Here is a 20,148-nt window from a genome sequence, read left to right as displayed (position 1 = left end):
TCTTGGTAGAGGTATGACTTCTCTAGTGGCTTGGCTGTTTTCCTTTTCTGATCTTCAGCTTGAACCCCAATATCTGTCTCTGGGCTTTATTATTCATACTGCACCTGCTCATTTTCCTTAACTCACATTTAAAATAAACATATTTCCCTGAGTTATTTTACTCAACAAATTTTCATTGAGCATTTCTAGAGGTCTAATATGTATTAGGCTCTTTCCCTCTGTCCCTTGGAGTACCTATCAAGTTCCAACATTATCCCAATGCACCAGTGACTTGGTGGCGGTAAATTCTCATCTCCTCCCTGGCACTCTCAAGCACCAGAGGGAAGCACATGGTTCCTCATGTGCTACTGAGTATAAAAACGGGTGTTTATATGCAACGGAAATGCACAAAATCAAAACCAGCTTCTTCCTCACGACACCTGTCCTTGTTTTTTCTTCTCTCAGAACTCCTTTCTCTCCTCTTTACTAAGAACCTTTACTACAACTACACAAACTATTTTAGGATACATCTTTTTACTGTGTCTGCTCTAGTGCTGTCCCTCTCACATTCTCACGACAGCTTTTGTTTTAGAACTGTATGATGACTACTTACTTCCTCTAACACAAATTTCAAGGCCATAAATGTAGTAATTTGGGCCCAAACTATTCTTTGTTGGGCTTGGGGAGGTGGGGCGCTGTTGCTCTGTTTTAAAACATTCTGTAGCCCAGGCAAGGCTTCAACTCCAGGGCGGACTCAAACTTTCAGTGCTCCGCCTGCTTTTGCCTCCCAAGTGCTGGGATGACATGTGCGAGCTACAACACCCAGCCCCCAATTACTGTGCTATTTCTGCCATCTCTCCCCAAACATATCCAAAGAAATGAAGGTAATGGTTTCCTCCCATCTCCGCATGCTTAAAATTTAGTGAAACCTGCTAAAACTCTACATTCACTATCCAATTTTATTTTCACAATTGTTTCGTGGATTTTTGTTTTACATAGAGAATAAAGGCATGGAAGTAAGTAACTAGTAAGTGATTTCAAGTAAAGTAGTAGCAGACCTCAGATATGTCCCCAAAATCTTACCCTAGCACCAATATTCTAAACCCTTATATTCCCCCAAACTCCAGAAACATGCCTCCACAGAAGAATTGCTTTGGTTTTAGGAATTTTGTTTTTTGGTTTGGAATTTTTGTTTGTTTGTTTAGGAAAGTCCTTTTTAATCCCCAAGGTGTTGTCCACTTATCTACAATGCACATGTTACCTCCTAAGTATTTTTTCCAACTCACCAATAAAGCTCTAGCTGTACAACTAGGAAAATCTCTATAACTGCATTTATCTCATGTTAATCTAGTCTCTCCATCCTTGTACTCTGGAACGTACTCACACAAAAGCATCCAAGGAATGTATATGAGAGTAAGAGGTGAGCCTACTCACATTGTTCCCCCAAGGTATCCAACATACTGCTTGATAAATAGATGTTCAACAATTATTCTAATTAAGAAAAAAGATGAATGCTTTTTAAAAATACTTGGAATAGCCAAAAGCAATAAAAATTTGACAAATGTTATAGCCTAGACCCTTATATACTCCTCTAAGGCAAAAAAATTTCAAATTGTGTATGCGTTATTGGTCAATTTGTGAACTAAATGAGAAACAAGAACCAGTTTGGAGGACTTATCACTGTGTGAGAATCATTCCCTTTGCTGTCACAGTGGCTGCTGCACATTAAATGCTACTCAGCTGTCAGTCCCCATAAGCGGTCAATATGCCTCTGCCTAAAGCTATGGCCAGGGCTACAAACACCAAGGCCTGCACAGAGATCCCCTCATGTGTAAGTATTGGTACAAGCTATATCTCAAGCCTTGAAATCACCTAGAACTTGGTAATATTCTCTCTTTTAATCTTTATTTAAGTGCATTTGTCCACAAATCTTATGTAATACTCTGGGTTTCATTCCTTAAAGAAATATCAAAACATAAATATTTCCTTTAAGTAGAGAAAGCCTCATACCAGAATTTCATTGAGTTCTGTGTGTGACAATTCACTGAAGTTGTGTGGGACTTATTCTTTTTGTTTTAATCTTATAATTTTTTTTTATTTATTTCTTTATTATGTATACAATATTCTGTCTGTGTGTATGACTGCAGGCCAGAAGAGGGCACCAGACCTCATTACAGATGGTTGTGAGCCACCATGTGGTTGCTGGGAATTGAACTCAGGACCTTTGGAAGAGCAGGCAATGCTCTTAACCTCTGAGCCATCTCTCCAGCCCCTTAATCTTATAATTTTTTAATGAGTTTCCAGCACAGAGTGTTACCCAATTTAAGGTTACCTTTTCCTCACTCAAATTACCATGAATACTTATGAAGTGAATTATCTTTTTCTTTTTGTAATTTTTTCCTTTCTTTTTGAGATTATAATATAAACACAACATTTCTCCCTTTCCTTTCCTCCACCTAAAGTTTCTTTTTTTTTTTATATTTATTTATTTATTTATTATGTATACAATATTCTGTCTGTGTGTCTGCCTGCAGGCCAGAAGAGGGCACCAGACCTCATTACAGATGGTGGTGAGCCACCATGTGGTTGCTGGGAATTGAACTCAGGACCTTTGGAAGAGCAGGCAATGCTCTTAACCACTGAGCCATCTCTCCAGCCCCCCACCTAAAGTTTCTGATGTACCCCTCCTTGTTCTCTTTAAAATTTTTGCCCTCTTTTTTTATTCATTGTTATTGCATGCATATACTGTATCTCACAAGGTATTTCTGAATACATATGTGATCACATGAAAACAGAACATATGCAATATTATAAAAAAACAAGTTTTATATACTAGAAATCAGCTACATTTTTAAAATGGTTATGCGTAATTATAACATCAAATACTGGCAGAAGAAAAGCATTTTGTTTAAGAGGCCAGTTATCAGAAAGATTCTGAACAGCTAGGAAAAAATAATTTGAGAGTAATACCACAGCAATGATCTGTTGGCTCTACTTTTAAACAAAAAAAAAAAAAAAAAAAACTAAATCACCTAATGAAATGGCCATTAACTATGATACTGAAAATGTATACTAAATTGGAGAGATAATGGCTCAGCAGTAATGAGCACTCGCAGCTCTTCCAGAGGATTCAAGTTCAACTCCAACACCCACATGGTGGCTCACAACTATCTGGCAGTCCAGTTCCAGGAGCTTTGACTCCCTCTTCTGGCCTCCCCTCGCACTTAACACACATGGAACACAGACATGCCTGCAACAAAACAGCTATACATATAAAAAAATAATTAAAAATGTTTTTAAAAGTGTGTACACACACCTTGTCATTTTCTCTCTTTTTTGACAATCGACTATATCTGTTAATTGCAGCATCATGATCTGGAAAACAGAAATGAGTGTTAACAGTACAACTGTACTTAGCAAAACTACACCTGTACTAGAGCTAGTTAAGAATATCCTTCCACATGACCACTGTGTTCAAATTTCCCCACAGCCTAGTTTCCCTTAAATTAGGTGACTATATATCAAACTGATAGAAAATATTAATTTCCAAAAAAACTATGATCTACTAAAAGTGCCTGCTCTTTTTCAAAGGGAAATGGAGAAGCAGTAGACCTGAGGGAGGGGAAATGATGGGGAGGAATGGAGAGAGGGGAGGATGAGGTTGAGATGTTTTATATAAAAGAATAAATAAAAAGAAAAAGGAAAAATTACTTTTAATTCTAAATTGGAAAACTCTTTTTAAAAAAAAAATAGGAGAGCTCAGTGGTAGAGTGCTTGCCTAGCATGCACAAGGCCCTGACTTCAAGACCCGACACAGAAAGAGAATATGAGAGGAAAAGAAAGAGGAAGAAAGAAAACTGGACTATTTAGGAAATAAGTAAAAGAGAATATTTACAACCTCTTTAGGCATTATGAAGATAGCAAGTTATAAGACTGATGTAATGGCCATTCAAATACTTTTTGTAAAAAAGTATATTCAAAGTATCTCCATTGATTTAAATAATATTAGCCGGTTGGTGGTGGTGCATGCCTTTAATCCCAGCACTCAGGAGGCAGAGGCAGACGAATCTTTGTAAGTTCGAGGCCAGCCTGGTCTACAAGAGCTAGCTCCAGGATGGGCTCTAAAACTACAGTGAAACCCTGTTTTGAACCCACCCCCCCAAAAAAAAAGAAAAGAAAAAAAATGTTATATTAACCATTATATATTAACTTTGACACCCTATACAATGACCCTAGTGCTTTCAACATAGACTACAATGACAAACACTTCAGCAACCATTCGTACACCAGAGACCACGAGGAAATATTAAATATTGACAGGAGAGAGATAGAGGAAGCTATCAAGAGAGCAAAATGCAGAAAGGCCCCAGAAGTGGATGACATTATAGTGGAGGAGCTGGAGGTGGCTGCAATAGGCTCAGGGGCCGAGGCTTCTCAGACTCTTCAGAGAGATATAGGAACATGAAGAGATTCCCATGGAATGGAAGCACTCAGTCAGAATTCCCATACACAAGAAGAACAAGCTGGACTGCTCAAACTACAGGGGCATTAGTTTGTTGTGCGATAGCAGCAAGATCCTCTCCTCCATTATCCTGCAAACGATCAAGAGCAGAACAGAGGAAATCCTAGCAGAGGCCCAGTGCAGATTCAGAGCTAACAGGAGCAGAACTGACCAGATCTTCCCTTTGAGGCAACCGGCAGAAAAATACAAAGAAGTTGGAAAAGACTTATTTGTCTGTTATATCAACTTCAGAAAGGTATTCAATAGCATTTGGAGGAAAAGACTTTGGGAAACAATGAGGTTCTACAGGTACCCAGAGAAAAGCATAAGAATACTAGATAATGCCTATAAAGATACCTTTGCATTAGGCAAAGTCTATGGAGGACTAAGTGATCAGCTTACGACAATTGCAGGAGTGTGGCAGGGATGCGTCCTCACCACTACTCTTTCATATATTCCTGGAACTAATAATAGCATGAGCCCTGCAGGATGAGAAGACAGGAGTGCAGATAGGTGCTGTGTGAATCAATAACTTTTGTTTCACAGACGATACAGCACTACTTGCTGAAAGTCCAAATGAGCTGCAGGCCATGGTAAACAGAGGGTGGAAGTCAGCGAAAACCTTGGATGAAAGTAAACATGGAGAAGACTGTGATACAACACATGGGAAGGGCACACAAGGATTTTAACATTGTAATAAAGAATCAGAACCTCAAGCAGACAGTCAACTTTGTCTATCTTGGAGGAAGCTCAGTTCAAAGGAGGGAACTATTTCAGACGTCAAGAAGTGAATAGGGGGCCGGGCGGTAGTGGCGCACGCCTTTAATCCCAGCACTCGGGAGGCAGAGGCAGGCGGATCTCTGTGAGTTCGAGACCAGCCTGGTCTACAAGAGCTAGTTCCAGGACAGGCTCCAAAACCACAGAGAAACCCTGTCTCGAAAAACCAACAAAAAAAAAAAAAAAAAGAAGTGAATAGGGTTAGCGAGGGCTGCATTCCAGGCACTAGGAAAGGTTTGGTCAGCAAGAGACATACGACAACAAAATTACAAGTCTATGAGATGCTTGTCTTGAGCTACCTTCTTTACAACTCTGAAACCTGGACAATGAAATGCTCCTCACAGGGGCCGAATGTGTTTAAGATGGCATGTCTCAGGAGAATTCACATGAAGAGATAGGCTGCACAACAATGATGTTAAAAGACATCTCCATCTATAGAAGGAAGTAAACTACAGGATACAGCATCAGCGCTTGAGATACTTCAGCTATGTTATGAGAATGAATAATGGCAGATACTCAAAGATAGCACTGCTTGGAGGAGTGCCCAGGATAAGACGAAGAGGAAGGTCCAAAAAATGCTGGATAGACAGCATAAAGGAAGACATGGAACCTTGGGTATGACAGTAACACAAGCATCTAGGACTGCCCAGGATAGGAACAACTGGAGAACCATCGTAAACAGGCTGCCCATGCATGCTTAAGCATTGCCGGGGCATAAATGATTATGATGATATTACCCAATGAACTGAGTTAATTTTTAAAAATTATTACAAAAAGTCAGCCATGATGTATGTTGATAAATAGATGAATAAAAGAAATTAGTGTATAACATATTAGGGCTTACCATTACTAGCAATCTGAAATACCTCTTTTAGTGTCAGTATTTCTGAAAAAGTTCAAAAATAATTTCAGTTTAGCAATACTTATGAAATGTTTTATTCTATTTATAAAGAACTTAGTACCGTTCAAGCCATAACTAAAACTCAACCAGGAATTTATATTGAAGGTGGAAAAGTTAGTTTCAGTTAGTCTACAAAGGATTCAAAAATCATTAACAATACACCACCAGAAAATCTACTTACCACAAATACGAGACAAACAAGTATTAAAAGTCACTTTAAGTGCTAAGAAATGCAAATACTGGTAATACTAGACTCTATCATGTTAATATGTTTTTATATATAATTAATAATTTCGAATGCTGGGGCTGGAGAGATGGCTCAGTGGTTAAGAGCATTGCCTGCTCTTCCAAAGGTCATGAGTTCAATTCCTGGCAACCACATGGTGGCTCACAACCGTCTGTAATGAGGTCTGCTGCCCTCTTCTGGTCTGCAGACATACACACAGACAGAATATTGTATACTGTATACATAATAAATAAATAAATATTTTAAAAAAATAATTTTGAATGCTAAGTGAAAAAGAAAAGATTGTGCCATTCAGTCTCCTGAGATTGTGAGTTAGTCTTTCCACCTTGCACATGACCATTCTTAAAGATCATTTCAGTTATTAGCTCCACCTCTTAAAGACACTTGTCTTTAAGTACCTAACCTATTCACTGTTGTGCTTGATTTTTCTTAACCTACTTTGAGTTTATAAATTATTAAAAAGAATCAGATCAATAAACACTCATTTGGCCACCTACCAACCTTAGAGACATTATCTACCAACTAGTAAGTCCACTGACTACTGCGGTTGTTGGATGGGCCTGTGCCCCTAGCTCCCCCAGCCCATATGAACCTCTACTCTTCAGCACCATCACCTTCCATTCTTCTTTTTCCCTCACTGGACTCACAACTTCTTAAGTCTCCTGGATATCAAATCCAATGTGTTCCCTCTGAACAGAAATGGACTGTGTCACCTAACTCCTTTAGAATCCACTGGCTTGCTTTTGTTCACAGACTTACGTCCAACACCTTTACCATGCTTTAGTTCCTTCTAACCTATTTCTACATTCATCTCTCGATTGCTTCAGCACATCCAGCACTGAATTTCTTATTATTCTCAGAATAAGTGATCTATTTCTACAACCTACACCTTTATGAATTCCATACTCCCTAACAGAACAGCTCCTTTATCTTAACACAGTTTTCTTCATTCATGTCATTGATGAAGCCTTTTTGACCATTTCCTCTGAGCACCAATAGAACCTTCTTATTCCCTAATTATAAGACACAGACTAGTGCTAACCCATCTCCTTTTTGAGGAAAGGACATTATTATTTGTTAGGAAATAGTTAAATATCTATCAAGCATTTCCATAAATGTTTAGTAACTGCTTTAAGTAAAAGTGGCATGTTGTGGTCAGAACTGGTTCAAATAAGAAATAAAATGCACTCTACTAGCACTGATGAAACTAAACATAATGTTGACTTCCATACCTTTCAGATCTCTTTCTTTAAACTGGGAAATGGGGAACATCATGGCATCAGCAAGTTGAGTTGAAAGTACCGCATGACAAGAACTAAGCTAGTAAAAGAAAAACCAAAGAGACCAAATAACTAACAAGTGGCACAATTAATAAATGCCTACATAGACATTTACCAATTACACAGAAATTTGAATCTGGTCTTTTAAAAGGCTGATATAATTTTACATATGGAAACAATAAAAATTATGCAGTATAATATGAAATGTATGGTAAAAAGGAAATTCCTACCAGGAGGTAGTAGCACAAACCTTTAATTCTAGCACTTGAGAGGCAGAGGCAGGAGGATCTCTGAGTTCAAGGCCAGCCTGGTCTACAAAGTGAGTTCCAGGACAGCCAAAGTTACAGAGAAACCCTGTCTCAAACAAACAAAAACCAAAACAAAAAATCCTTATTTTTCTATTTGTTTTCTTTTGTGAGACAGGGTCTCTCTACATAGCTGTAGCAGTCCTAAAACTCACTCTGTAGACCAAGCTGCCCTTGAACTCAGAGATCCATCTGCTTCTGCCTTCCACATGCTAGGACTAAAGGCATACGCCACCATGCCTAGCCTAAAATTTTTAGAAGAAAATTTAAGATGATCTTTTATTTGACAACACTAGCTTGGATATAACAAAGCGCAAGCAACAAAATAAAAATTAAAATGAACTCTATTAAAATGAAAAATGTACATCAGAAGATACCACCAGTAAGTAAAGATAACAAACACAATCAGGGAAATTAACTTTTACAATTTAATGATAAAAAAATAGCCCATTTAAAAATGGGCAAAGGATCTGAACAGACACTTCCCCCAAAGACTAGAAATGATTGATAATGACATGAAAAAAATGCTCAATATCGTATTAGTTATCCAAACACTGCAAGTCAAAATGACAATGAGCTACCACTTCACTACGACTACATGGTTCTCTTTCGAAACAGGGTTTCTCTGTGTATCCCTGGCTGTCCTAGAACTCACTCTGTAGACCAGGCTGGCCTCAAATTCATAGAGATCTGCCTGCTTCTGCCTCCCAAGTTCTGGAATAAAAACAAAACAAAACAGAAAAACATGCACCACTATCAACCAACTCAAATGGTTATTTTTAAAATGAAAATTCTTGCTAGCAAGTATAAAGAAAAAAGAGCACTCCCCTACACTGTTTATAGGGCATACATAAAACAATCTGGTGATCCCTCAAAAAGTTAAACATAAAATTATCATAAAACCAAGCAATCCCACTCCTGGGACGATACCAAAGAAGAACTGAAAGCTGGTGTCTAAAAGACCAAACTAGGGAGCTGGAGAGATGGCTCAGCAGTTAAGAGCACTGGTTGCGCTTCCAGAGAACCCGGGTTCAATTTCCAGAACCCACACAGCAGCTCATAACTATCTGCAACTTCAGTTCCAGAGTACCTGACACCTTCACATAGATACACATGCAGGCAAAACACCAATGCACACAAAAAATAAAAAAATCAAACTAGTATATGAATGGTCCTAACTAAACAGAACACCTATGAGTGGATAAACAAAATGTGGTAATATATATTTTTATAATAAAATTTATTCAAACCAAAGAAAGGGGGGGGGGGGATAAAGTACTGGCACAGATAAACTTATATTCAAAATGAAAGTAGAAATACCTCAAAATCCACAAATTATATAGACTAATTTATATGAAATATCCAAATAGGCAAATATATAGAGACAGAAAGTAAAATGTAATCACTGCCAAGGACTTAGGGAAATTTGAGGGAAAGTGATAGATTAAAGAGAAAAGATTTCTTTTAGAATGATAAAATACTTTTATTTGGTTTGGTTAGGTTTTTCAAGACAGGATTTCTCTTTGTTGCCTTGGCTGTCCTGAAACTCACTCTATTGACCAGGCTGGCCTAGAACTCATAAATATCCGCCTGCCTCTGCCTCCTGAGTTCTGGGATTAAAGGCATGTACCACCATCACCCAGCAATGAAAATGTTCTTGATCTAGGTAACTATTATGGTTGTACAACACTGTGAATGGATATGCATTTTACTATATGAAATTCATAACCATTATGAATATTAATGTATTTTACTATAATTTAAAAAAAATAGAAAATATTCCATCTCCTTTAAGTATTTTGTTTTGTTTGTTTGAAGTGCCGGGGGTCAGACCACAGTTCTCACGTATACTAGGCAAGTATTCAGTCACTAAGCTACATCTCAAACCCAGTAGTGTTACTTCTACTGATAGCCTCAGATAATACTCTGCTATAATGAGTTATTAGGACATTAGAAAAACTGGGGCTAGGTGGTGGAGGACTTACCAAGCTTGAGGCCCTGGGCTGGATCCCAAGCATGTATGTATACGAGAATAACCACACAATCACTCACAGCTTTTACAGCAGGAGTAGAAAACAGTTATGGTTCTCCAAACACATCTCCCTACTTTCCTCCCAATTCCTAGACCTTCACGTTGTTTTATGATCTGTTACTGTTGCGGGAGGTCCTCCCTCCTCCAGCCCATTGGGGCGTGGTCTCTCTCCCTTTAAAAAAGCGGCCACTTCCCTCTCCTCTCTCTCTTCACTTCCTGCTCCACTGGCAACTAGACTCCCTTCCTGGTTGCACAGAGGGCTGACGGTGATCTGTAAGTTTTTTCCCCCTTTAAATAAATACCACCCTATTAATCATAATTCCAAACTGGTGTGGCATTGTTTGTGACTTACGCCTTCATGTTACGATCAACAGTTTAAAAATTAAGGACTAATTTTGGCTACTAGATTAATTTGGCTATGGATTAATGAGGATTGAACAGTACAGTGTTGCTCAGAAGCAAAAGAAAACCCACAAAGTGCCTAGCTAGAGCAGACAGCTTCACTCCTCTCTGTCTACATCAGACAACAGTGAGAAAACTGAATGATCATGGACTAGGAATAGAAGAAGCCTACATATAAGCCTATTCTTGGGAAAATAACGTTTTAATTAGGTAAGAAAATATTAATTTTATGAAAACAAACATCATGTGAAAATTGTGCCTTTTGATACTATTCTGTAACAAAACTTCTTATAGAATCATAACTATATTGGCTCCCCCATTAAAGGCTGTAAAGATGGCGCAGTGGTATTAATCACCTACTACCAAGCCTGGTGACTGATATCTAATCCCAAGACTCAGATGGTAGGAGAGAGCCTACTCCTGCAAGTTGTTCTCCAATAGCCACACATAAACTACTGTACCCTAGCACTCACACACAGACACACACATAATAAATAAAATGTAATCAAATGTTTATAGTTTTCAGTAAAAGCTAAATGACTTGAGTAACTAATTATAAACCACCTACTCACACAGGATCAAAACTCACCTCATCTATAACCTTTGCAAATTGCTGCAGAGTAGAGCTCATGACCTCATCATCACCCCCCAAAGGGAAACGCTGAGAAGTGAGAAACACAAGTGAGAAAAATGCTCAAGGCTGTAGTTTTTATGAATAACACAACTTGTGCTTTCAAGTAATTTTAGAAACTTCTAAAATTTTGAACATACTCCCAAAATACCCTTTTAATAAAATAATCTACATAATTAATAAACAGTTTTAAATGTCTATAAGTAATCAACTAACATGATATACAGGAATATACTCAATACTAGGAGTTCAAAGATTTGGCTTTAGCTCAGGTTCCTCCAACAACTAACAGCATAACCTTAACAAAGCTCAGTTTCTTTGTTAGTAAAAAGGAGAACTGTGAAAAAACAGACAGCCTTAGTTCTAACATTAAATCACTAACAAGAAGGACTCAGTGAAATTTCAATGGCATATTTTGTAAACTCAAGAAGTCCTAAAAGTGGGCTGGAGAGATGGCTCAGCGGTTAAGAGCATTGCCTGCTCTTCCAAAGGTCCTGAGTTCAATTCCCAGCAACCACATGGTGGCTCACAACCATCTGTAATGAGGCCTGCAGGAAGAATACTGTACACATAATAAACAAATAAATAAATATTTAAAAAAAAAAAAAAAAGAAGTCCTAAAAGGCCATGGTAGTAAAAGCCTGGATTCCCAGCACTCAGAAGGCCAAAGCAGGAGGACCATAAGTTTGAGAATAGCCTGAACTGTACAGTGAGTCCCTTGCTCTAAAACACTAAAATAAAAGATTCTGGATAAAAAATTTATATATAGGGGGCTGGAGAGATGGCTCAGTGGTTAAGAGCATTGCCTGCTCTTCTAAAGGTCCTGAGTTCAATTCCCAGCAACCACATGGTGGCTCACAACCATCTGTAATGAGGTCTGGTGTCCTCTTCTGGCCTTCAGGCATACATGCAGACAGAATATTGCATACAAAATAAATAAATAAATATTTAAAAAAATTTATATATATATATAGTTTTATATATATTGCTATATATAGTTACATGTGTTAAATCATGCTTTTAAACCTTAATACATGTACCTGTTTTTCATATTCTTTTAAAAGTTTCGATGTCAGGTGTGTTGCTGCACTTAATTCATTCTAAAGGAAAAAAACAGGATTCAAATCAGCAGAAGATTATAGTTAATAAAAATGTAACTGATGATATCTAGGCCACCTTCATTTATCATCACTTTATACTGTATGCGTATTTTTTTTAACTTCTCAGCAATAGAAAATGAACCACCACTAAAAATGCTTCAAAAGAAAATGTAAACCAGAAAAAAGGCACTGTCAAAGAATTCAGCAATATTACAGAAATGTAACATTTTTCCTTTTCTTTTTTCAAGATGTGAACTCTGGGAGGCAGAGGTAGGTGGATCTCTATGAGTTCAAGGCCAGTCTGGTCTACAGAGGGAGTTCCAGGACAAGTTCCAAAGCTACACAGAGAAACCTTGTCTCAAAAAAAAAAAAAAAAGGAAGGAAGGAAGGCAAACAAACAAGATATGGACTCCTGTAGCCCAGATTGGCCTCAGACTTTCTAGTAGCTGAGGATGACCTTGATCTCCAACCCTGATCCTCTTGCCTCTGCCCCCCAAGTCCTGAGATCACAGACATGCACTACCACACCCAGCTTCAGGTCTATGTGTTTTACCTGCTTTTTGGTTTGAGGGTTTCTGCTACTGAAAACTAAACATTAAATATATTAAAAGCTAGAAGTAAGCTGTACATAATGTCAGCAAAATTTGTAGAGTTTCTATGAGAATGATTGATTAGTCATCAATCTAGAGAAATATGAGCATTTAATAACGTAAAAACAATGTGCTTAACATAGAATGTAACAAAGCAACACAGCCAGATGAATGGTATTTTGATTAATTTTTTCAGTCATGATATAATAAAATAATGCTTCATTTATCAACTGAACATCTGTAGTCAGGATGAAGCTTTGCAAAACCTATGGAGGGGGATACAACTATCACAGCAATAGACAGGAGGACAAGGAAAACAAAACAAAATTAATAGACTTAACTAATCCCAAATAAAATGCATTAATAGAAAATAGGCTGCTGTTAAAGCTTATAAATTATATGAACATAGCCTCAAGTTTTATGTCTATTCAACAAGAAAAATTAGTCATAGCCTTCTACTAACTAGACAGAGGCTAGCTACTTTCAAAATCTTTAATCAAAAAAAAAGGGGGGGGGGAACTCCTTAAAGTTAAAAGCATGATCAAGTTAAATACAACAATATGAGGTTTTCAGTTAATCCATCAGTGGGAAAGGGAGAAGAGGTTTCCATCATGTTGGCTGTAGACTCTCCCTGTATGCTAAACCCTTTATCAGTTTACTCAACATTTCTATCTGGAAAGATTTTTAACGAAGGGGGAAAAAAAAACAGCAGTAACGCTCTTTGGTGAGCAGCTAACTCCTACACACAACGTCCTGCTTTTCATACAGAGCTAGCCAGTGTTAAACAACTTGCATGTGGATGCTTTTCCCATTTCACACCACTGTATTAGACGTGTATATGGGGACTCCTTTTCCAAAAACTTTTCTTACCTGCTGTTGTCTTGCTTTCTGGGTTGTTTTTAACTTAGGAAATATTGCTCATCTGTCAGAGGGGACAGAGGCGTCTTGTGGTATTTCCCATGTGGTGTACTCCATGGCCACCCATTACCCCCAATTCCTATGTAGAGTATCCTCTGTGGTCCCTCTCCACATGCCCACCCTAGGGCTGGGGAAGAGGCTCTTGTGTTAAAGTCAGGATTCTCAAATGACATTTTCCTCAAATAAAGAAAAATAAGCCCAGCTCTCCCTTCATAACTGCCCAAGCCCTTGCACCCTCCAGTCCTGCGCTGCTGCTAATGACAGTATGAGGGCTTACTCTGCTACACAAGAACTATTGTTATGGAATTAATGTATGCTTTCTTGTTTACAAATGCTTGAGGAGATGGAATGGACCCTACAATCCTGTCACTTTTTTAATACTACAAATCTAACCAAAATGTAAGTTCTGTAATATACTTAGTATATTTGTCTTAGTTAGGGCTTCTACTGCTGTGAAGTGAAACCATGACCACAACTCTTTAAGGAAACATTTAAGTGGGGCTGGTTTACAGTTTCAAAGGTGTAATACATTATTGTCATTGCCAGAAATATGGCAGGCAGCACGTAGGCAGACATTGTGCTGGAAAAGAAGCTTGATCTGCAGACAGCAGAAGTAAATGCCACACTAGACCTAACTTGAACACAGGAGCCCTTGAAGCCCACTCCCACAGTGACACACTTCCTCCAACAAGGTCACGCCTCCCAACAGTGCCACTCCCTATGGGTCAACCACTGAAACACGTGCACCAGCCGTTCCTATTTAAAGCACCAAAGTATGCATTTGTCCTTTCAACAGATACTACTCTAGGCCTAAGAACAAGTGAGGTAGTAGCAGTAAGTCAAGTAGACACCACCTCTGTCCTCATGTGCCAAGAGAGTCTCTGTTAACCAATATGGTGTTAGCCTTTAAATTCTTTACCTGTGCATCATAAATCCGGTGCATAGCTTGATACAACTGGTTCATATAATTGGAAATAGCGGTAGCATCTTCTTCAAATACACCCAGTAAAGACCTTGTCTGTAAAAAAATAAAAAATAAAAAAATAAAAATAAATTCAAGTTTACATAAATCAGTATATAAATCAGACAATGAAACACTTTTTTTAAAGCACTAAAATACTAGAATTTTAGTAATTCTGACTTGTAATCTATTTAAGCACTTTTGATAGTAATGTCAAGAAGTCCAGAAATTTTTTTATTCTGCTTCATTTCATTAAAGTAGCTGCTTAAAGCTGGGCATGGTGGTGTACACCTTTAATCCTAGCACTTAGAAGACAAAGGAGGAGCAGATCTCTGAGTTTGAGGCTAGCTTATTCTACAGAGAGAATTCTAGGACACCAGGACCACACGGAAACGCTACCTCAAAAAACAACAACAACAAAAGTAGCATAAGCAAGAACAAAGGTGTGTTTTTTACAAATTAAAATTCCTGAAATTAAAGCTAAAAACAGGATGCATGGGGGGGAAAGCAATGCATGGTAGCCAAATTAAAGAAAAAAAAAAAGGTAGGGGACAACGAAAGCTTAAAATCTAAAGAATGATACTACCCCACCCCAATACACACATATAGCTGGTTGAAGATACACCAAGCTGGCCTCAAACCCATGGTGTTCACTCTGCTTCAGCCTTTGAAGTACTGAGACTACAGGCATGAGCCACCACACCTGGACAGACTTTATATTTTTATTGACTAAACTTCCTGTAGTCAAAGGAAAAACTTAAGCAATTGGGTTTAGGATGTAGTACAAGACCTCTGTGACATATGAAGTCCAGTCTCATACTCTACTTTGCCAAGATATTTACACACATGCACTACCACTGGCCAACTGTAACAGACTCTTCTTCCCTCTAGTGGTCCATTCTCTGTCTATCAAGTGCTGTTTTAAAACATTAAAAAAGAAGAAAGCTAGGCATAAGTGGTGTTAATCCTAGCACTTGGGAGGCAGAGGCAGGTGGATCTCTGAGTTGTAGGCCATCCTGGTCTACAGAATGAGATCCAGAACATCCATGGCTACATAGAGAAGCCCTGTCTCAAAAAAACAAATAATAATAATAAATTAACAAGATTCACTGTGATTCCTATTTTCAAAACAACATAGACAAAACATGTTCTAGTAGAGGCTTATATTTACCCCTTCAGATCTTTTGCAAGTATATAACTTTCAATAATACCTTTATGTTAAATAAATTAGATTTGAACTTTGAAAGCTTTATTATAAATCAAAACTTAAAAAAAAAAAGTCAGAGGCCAGGCAATAGTGTCACACACCTTTAATCCCAGCACTCAGGAGGCAGAAGCAGGTGGCTCTCTATGAGTTCGAGGCTAGCCTAGGCTACAAATGGAGTTCCAAAATAACCAGACTTTTACAAAAAAAAAAAAAAAAGTCAAAAAGAAAGAGTACATTAGGAGCTTTGAGAGTTTTCATATTCTTTATTATTATTATTGGATTACTTTCTAGATAAACTGAGAAGGACATATATCAAAAAACATTAATCTCAGCCCTATTTATAAAAGCAGAACTAGGAAAAACTCTGAAATACAACAGTGAGAGCTGGATAAGGTACACCAGCTGTAGCCTCAATTAGTCTGGAGGCTGAGGCAAAGAGATCTCTCGAGCTAGCCTGAGCAACACAAGAGTTTCCTCTCAAAACAAAACAAAAGTCTTTTTAAAAGACATGAAAGAGGGCTGGAGGGATGGCTCAGTGGTTGGGAGCGGTGCCTGCTCTTGGGGGGGGGGGGGGGGCCTGGGTTCGATTCCCTGCGACCACGTGGTGGCTCACAGCCATCTGTGGTGAGGTCTGGCGCCCTCTTCTGGCCTGTGGGAATACGGACAGAACGTTGTATACTAAATAAATAAACAAATATTTTGAAAAAAAAGGAAAAGGAAAAAAAAGGGGAAAAAAAGACATGAAAGAAAGAGAACTTGTTGGGAAGAGAAAGGGAGAATAAGAGAGGTAAGGGGCAAATACAACAAAAATGGAAATGTCATAATAAGATCCATTGTTACGTGTAATTAATATATGCTAATAAAATATTTTAAGAGATACCTGTTAAATCACTTAAGGAAATACGCAGGCTTGGAATCTTAAATTCAGAATACTATGAAGAGATTTAAGATATAAAGGAGCAATGTAAAAAGCTGGGTATGGTGGCAGATGCACGTAATCCCAGTACTGGGAAGGCATAAACAAGCCTTGGGGCTTGCTGCGAGTCAGCCTAGCCTACAGGATCCCTTGAGAGACCAAGGTCGCTAGGCAGGTGCTGAGGAGGAAGGACACCTCAGGCTGTCCTCTAGCTGCAGACACTTAATCACACACTAAAAGGGCTGGGAAGGTGGCTCAGCAGATGGAGCACTTACCCTGCTAGCTTGAGGACCAGAGTCCAGCCTCCCCAGAACCCATGTAAAAACTGTGCATGTGTGGAGATCATATGTGCTCTCAGCACTTATAAGACAGAGACAGGAAACCTGGGGCAAGCTGGCAAACTAGACTAGCTGAATTAGCAAACCCAGGGTTCAGAGAAAGACCCTGTCTCAGTAAATAAATGGTAAGCAATCAAAGAAGATAAATCAATTTTGGGCCTCCACGAACAGGAGCACACACACAGGGATGTGTAAACACATATATACATACATGTACAATACATATACATACAAAAATAAATAAATAAATAAAAGCAGGAGTGAAGATTTATCTTACTGATACAGCATTTACCTAGCAAGTGCAAGGTCCTGGATCCAGTCTCCAGTTCCAAAAAAATTATTGTTTTCAATTAAAAAACAGGGGCTGGAGAAATGGCTCAGTGGTTCAAGACACTGACTGCTCGCTCTTCTAGAGAATCTAGGTTCAATTTTCAGCACCCTCATGGTGGCTCACAACCAATCAGTAACTCCAGTTCCAAGGGATCCAAGACCCTCTGCTGCCCTGTTGGGGCAACAAGCATGCAGGCGGTACACAAACACATGCAGCCAGAACACCCATATACATAAAAACAAATTTTAAATTAAAAATAACAACAACTGAAAGTACTTGTGGTTCAAGCTTGCAATCAGTAGTCAGAAGCAGGAGAAGGCCTGTTTGAGGCCAGCCTGGGCTACAGAATGGGCCTGATTCAAGCTATAAACTAGTTACACAGAAAGTTCAAGATTATTTCCACACTGAAAGTCACAGACAGGGCACTGTGCAACTCATTCTCTTTCAGTCTTTATATGCTATAAAAAGGAAACTGGGTAAAAAGTAGTTCAGTGTACTGAGTCTTAATTTTTAAAAAGCAAAAAGGTAAAATTATTCTGACCAATACAACCACAAAATTGTGGCAAATTATCTAAAATAAATACAGCTTAAGATTTTACACTGGGAAAGTCATTAAACAAAATGTAAACCAGTTGTGAGATAACCCAGACTGTGGGTGTCGCTTTCTCATATGGCCTGATAAGAGCACATTACCTCCGAGCAACTGGCCTATAAAGATAGCTCTCAGAATGAGAAAAGAATAAATCAATTCTACAATCAGAGCCAAATTTCAACCTGGAAATCAAAATTGGCACAAAATCCACGGCAAAAGTGTCATCCAGGAAAACAAGCTTTAGCCCTTTTCTTTTTTGGGGAAAGGGGAGCACATTACACTATAAATGCCTATGAAATATGCATTTCTCAGCAAGTAATGTTTAAGAAATCCACCAGATATAAAACAATTTATAAAAGCCCTACTATCTATATAAAGGCGGATGTAAAATGGAAGTTGATGCAAGTCAGAGGCCTTAACACCTTTTAAAATACAACTGATTTCATCCAGTACTGAAGAAGAACCCCAACAGTTATATTTTCCCAAACTGTCTTCTGCTAGAGCAACCACACCAGCATCATCCCCAGCGCACAAAGCCGGGTTTTCATTCTGATGAGTTTATTCGGGCCAAGTCTGCAAGCCAAGGCTCAGCAGCGTAGGCGTCTTCCGTCACCCGCGTGGTGCACAGCTCAAGTGACAGCCACCGCACAGCGGAGACTCAGACACCGCCACAGCGCGGGGAGCCAGGCGCGTCCGCCCCGCAGCCTCTTCCGTCCCCTGCGCGCCAGGCCTCCTCCGACTACCAGGACTTAGCTCGCCATCGCGATACAAACAGCACCGCCCGTGAAAGGCAACGGAGACCCGGCGCGGATTCCGGCGCCAGGCCAGGCCCCACCGGAGACAGTGGCGGCCGCTCCGCCTCAGCCCGCGGCCGGGCCGCGCGGGCCTCCAGCCCGGCCTCGGAGGGTAGGGCGCGGTCCCGGCCCGCAGGCAGTGACCCCGAACGGCGGCGGCGCCCACTGGGCCGCGGGCCCCGGAGGCGCCAGGCCCCCGCTAGGCCGCGCGCTGCCCGCCGCCGCCGCCCGCGCCTCACCTGCGGACTGTCTTCCAGCGTCTCCTCAATGGGCAGCTTGTCGATCCCCGGCATCGTGGCGAAGGCTGGGCGGCGGCAGGACACTCGGCGGCCGCCCACGGCTCGGCGCGCGGCCCCGCCTGCAGCAGCTGACCTGGCCCGCCCTCCCGCCGGCGCCGATGCCCCAGCCGGGAGCTCAGAGGCCTCCGCGCGGGAAATCCCGCCCCCACGGCCCGTCAATCCTGCCTTCCGTACGCCCATTGGCTCATCGCGACGCCCGTCAACGCTGCGGGGCTGACCGGGGAGATTCCATCCCGACCTCCCGCTCAGTCCGCAGTGGCCGCGAGCGTCCACCTCCTTCCCGGCTTTGAGAGTGTAGGGCACTGGTAGCGGTAAACCTGAGCCTAGACTGAAGACCGCTCGAGGGGACTTGAGGCAGTTTCACGTCTGCACCGTATTTCGTCAGCAGCCTTGGAAAAAATCCCTGCTTCTGGCCCCTGCTCGAAGTCTTAACTCCTGCAAAGTAGTGCTAACTCACAAATCTCTAGCACCAGAAATTGTGTCATTAGCGGGATTTACGGTTCATTTGTAGGTAGTAGACCCCAAACCGTTTTTTTTTTTTCTGTACACCTGGCTGTCTAGCCACATACTCACACTAGTTTAAAACCCTTGCTTTTGTTGACAAATCACTAGTTCTTACCTGGCCTTGAAGTTTTGACGTGCTGAAATTATGACCACCGTAAAGGAAAACGTCTTTTCTAATAAAAATTAAAAGGATACGGTTGCTGGGGAACTCTGCCAGTAAAGTGTTTATCTCGCAAACAGATTGGCATTTTTGTTTCGCCAGAAGGTTTGGAAGAGACTTCAATAGCTTCCTGATGGCCCTTGACTGTAGGGTGAAGCTCACACGGTGGGAGGTTTGGCATGAGAAAGAGTTAGAACACTGTTCCTTTTACTCTTTCAGCCTTGCTACGCCCTCTCTCCGGCTTCACGCTGCTTTATTTCTCTGTAATGTTACACAAAGTTTATCAGTGTACAGAGAAAGTGACAAGATCACTAATATTTCCCGAAAATCTACCCATTAACCCCACCAGTTCCTTCCACTTGTCATTCCAAAAGTATAGTGAC

The 20,148-nt window shown here is 40.1% G+C and overlaps 1 protein-coding gene across 1 annotated transcript in view; it reads right to left on the bottom strand.

The window, feature by feature from the left end:
• Positions 1-19,199, bottom strand: part of Appl1 (adaptor protein, phosphotyrosine interacting with PH domain and leucine zipper 1) — a 43,566-nt gene extending 24,367 nt beyond the window's left edge. Inside the window, exons 1-7 of the mRNA XM_041662628.1 lie at positions 19,042-19,199; positions 14,583-14,681; positions 12,096-12,155; positions 11,014-11,085; positions 7,638-7,725; positions 6,102-6,143; positions 3,296-3,354 (exon numbers count right to left, since the gene is read on the bottom strand). Of these exons, the coding sequence (XP_041518562.1) occupies positions 3,296-3,354; positions 6,102-6,143; positions 7,638-7,725; positions 11,014-11,085; positions 12,096-12,155; positions 14,583-14,681; positions 19,042-19,095 (474 nt within the window). The 5' untranslated portion in view covers positions 19,096-19,199. The remainder of the gene's footprint in view (positions 1-3,295; positions 3,355-6,101; positions 6,144-7,637; positions 7,726-11,013; positions 11,086-12,095; positions 12,156-14,582; positions 14,682-19,041) is intronic.
• Between the last annotated feature and the right edge of the window lie 949 nt (positions 19,200-20,148).

This window comes from Microtus oregoni, unplaced genomic scaffold, assembly GCF_018167655.1.
Source record: "Microtus oregoni isolate MIOR12 unplaced genomic scaffold, Mior012 000013F_ref0000133, whole genome shotgun sequence".
In the NCBI taxonomy this organism is placed as follows: Eukaryota; Metazoa; Chordata; class Mammalia; order Rodentia; family Cricetidae; genus Microtus; species Microtus oregoni.
The sequence above is the reverse complement of the archived record's forward strand: the minus strand, read 5'-3'. Positions and strand labels throughout refer to the sequence as shown.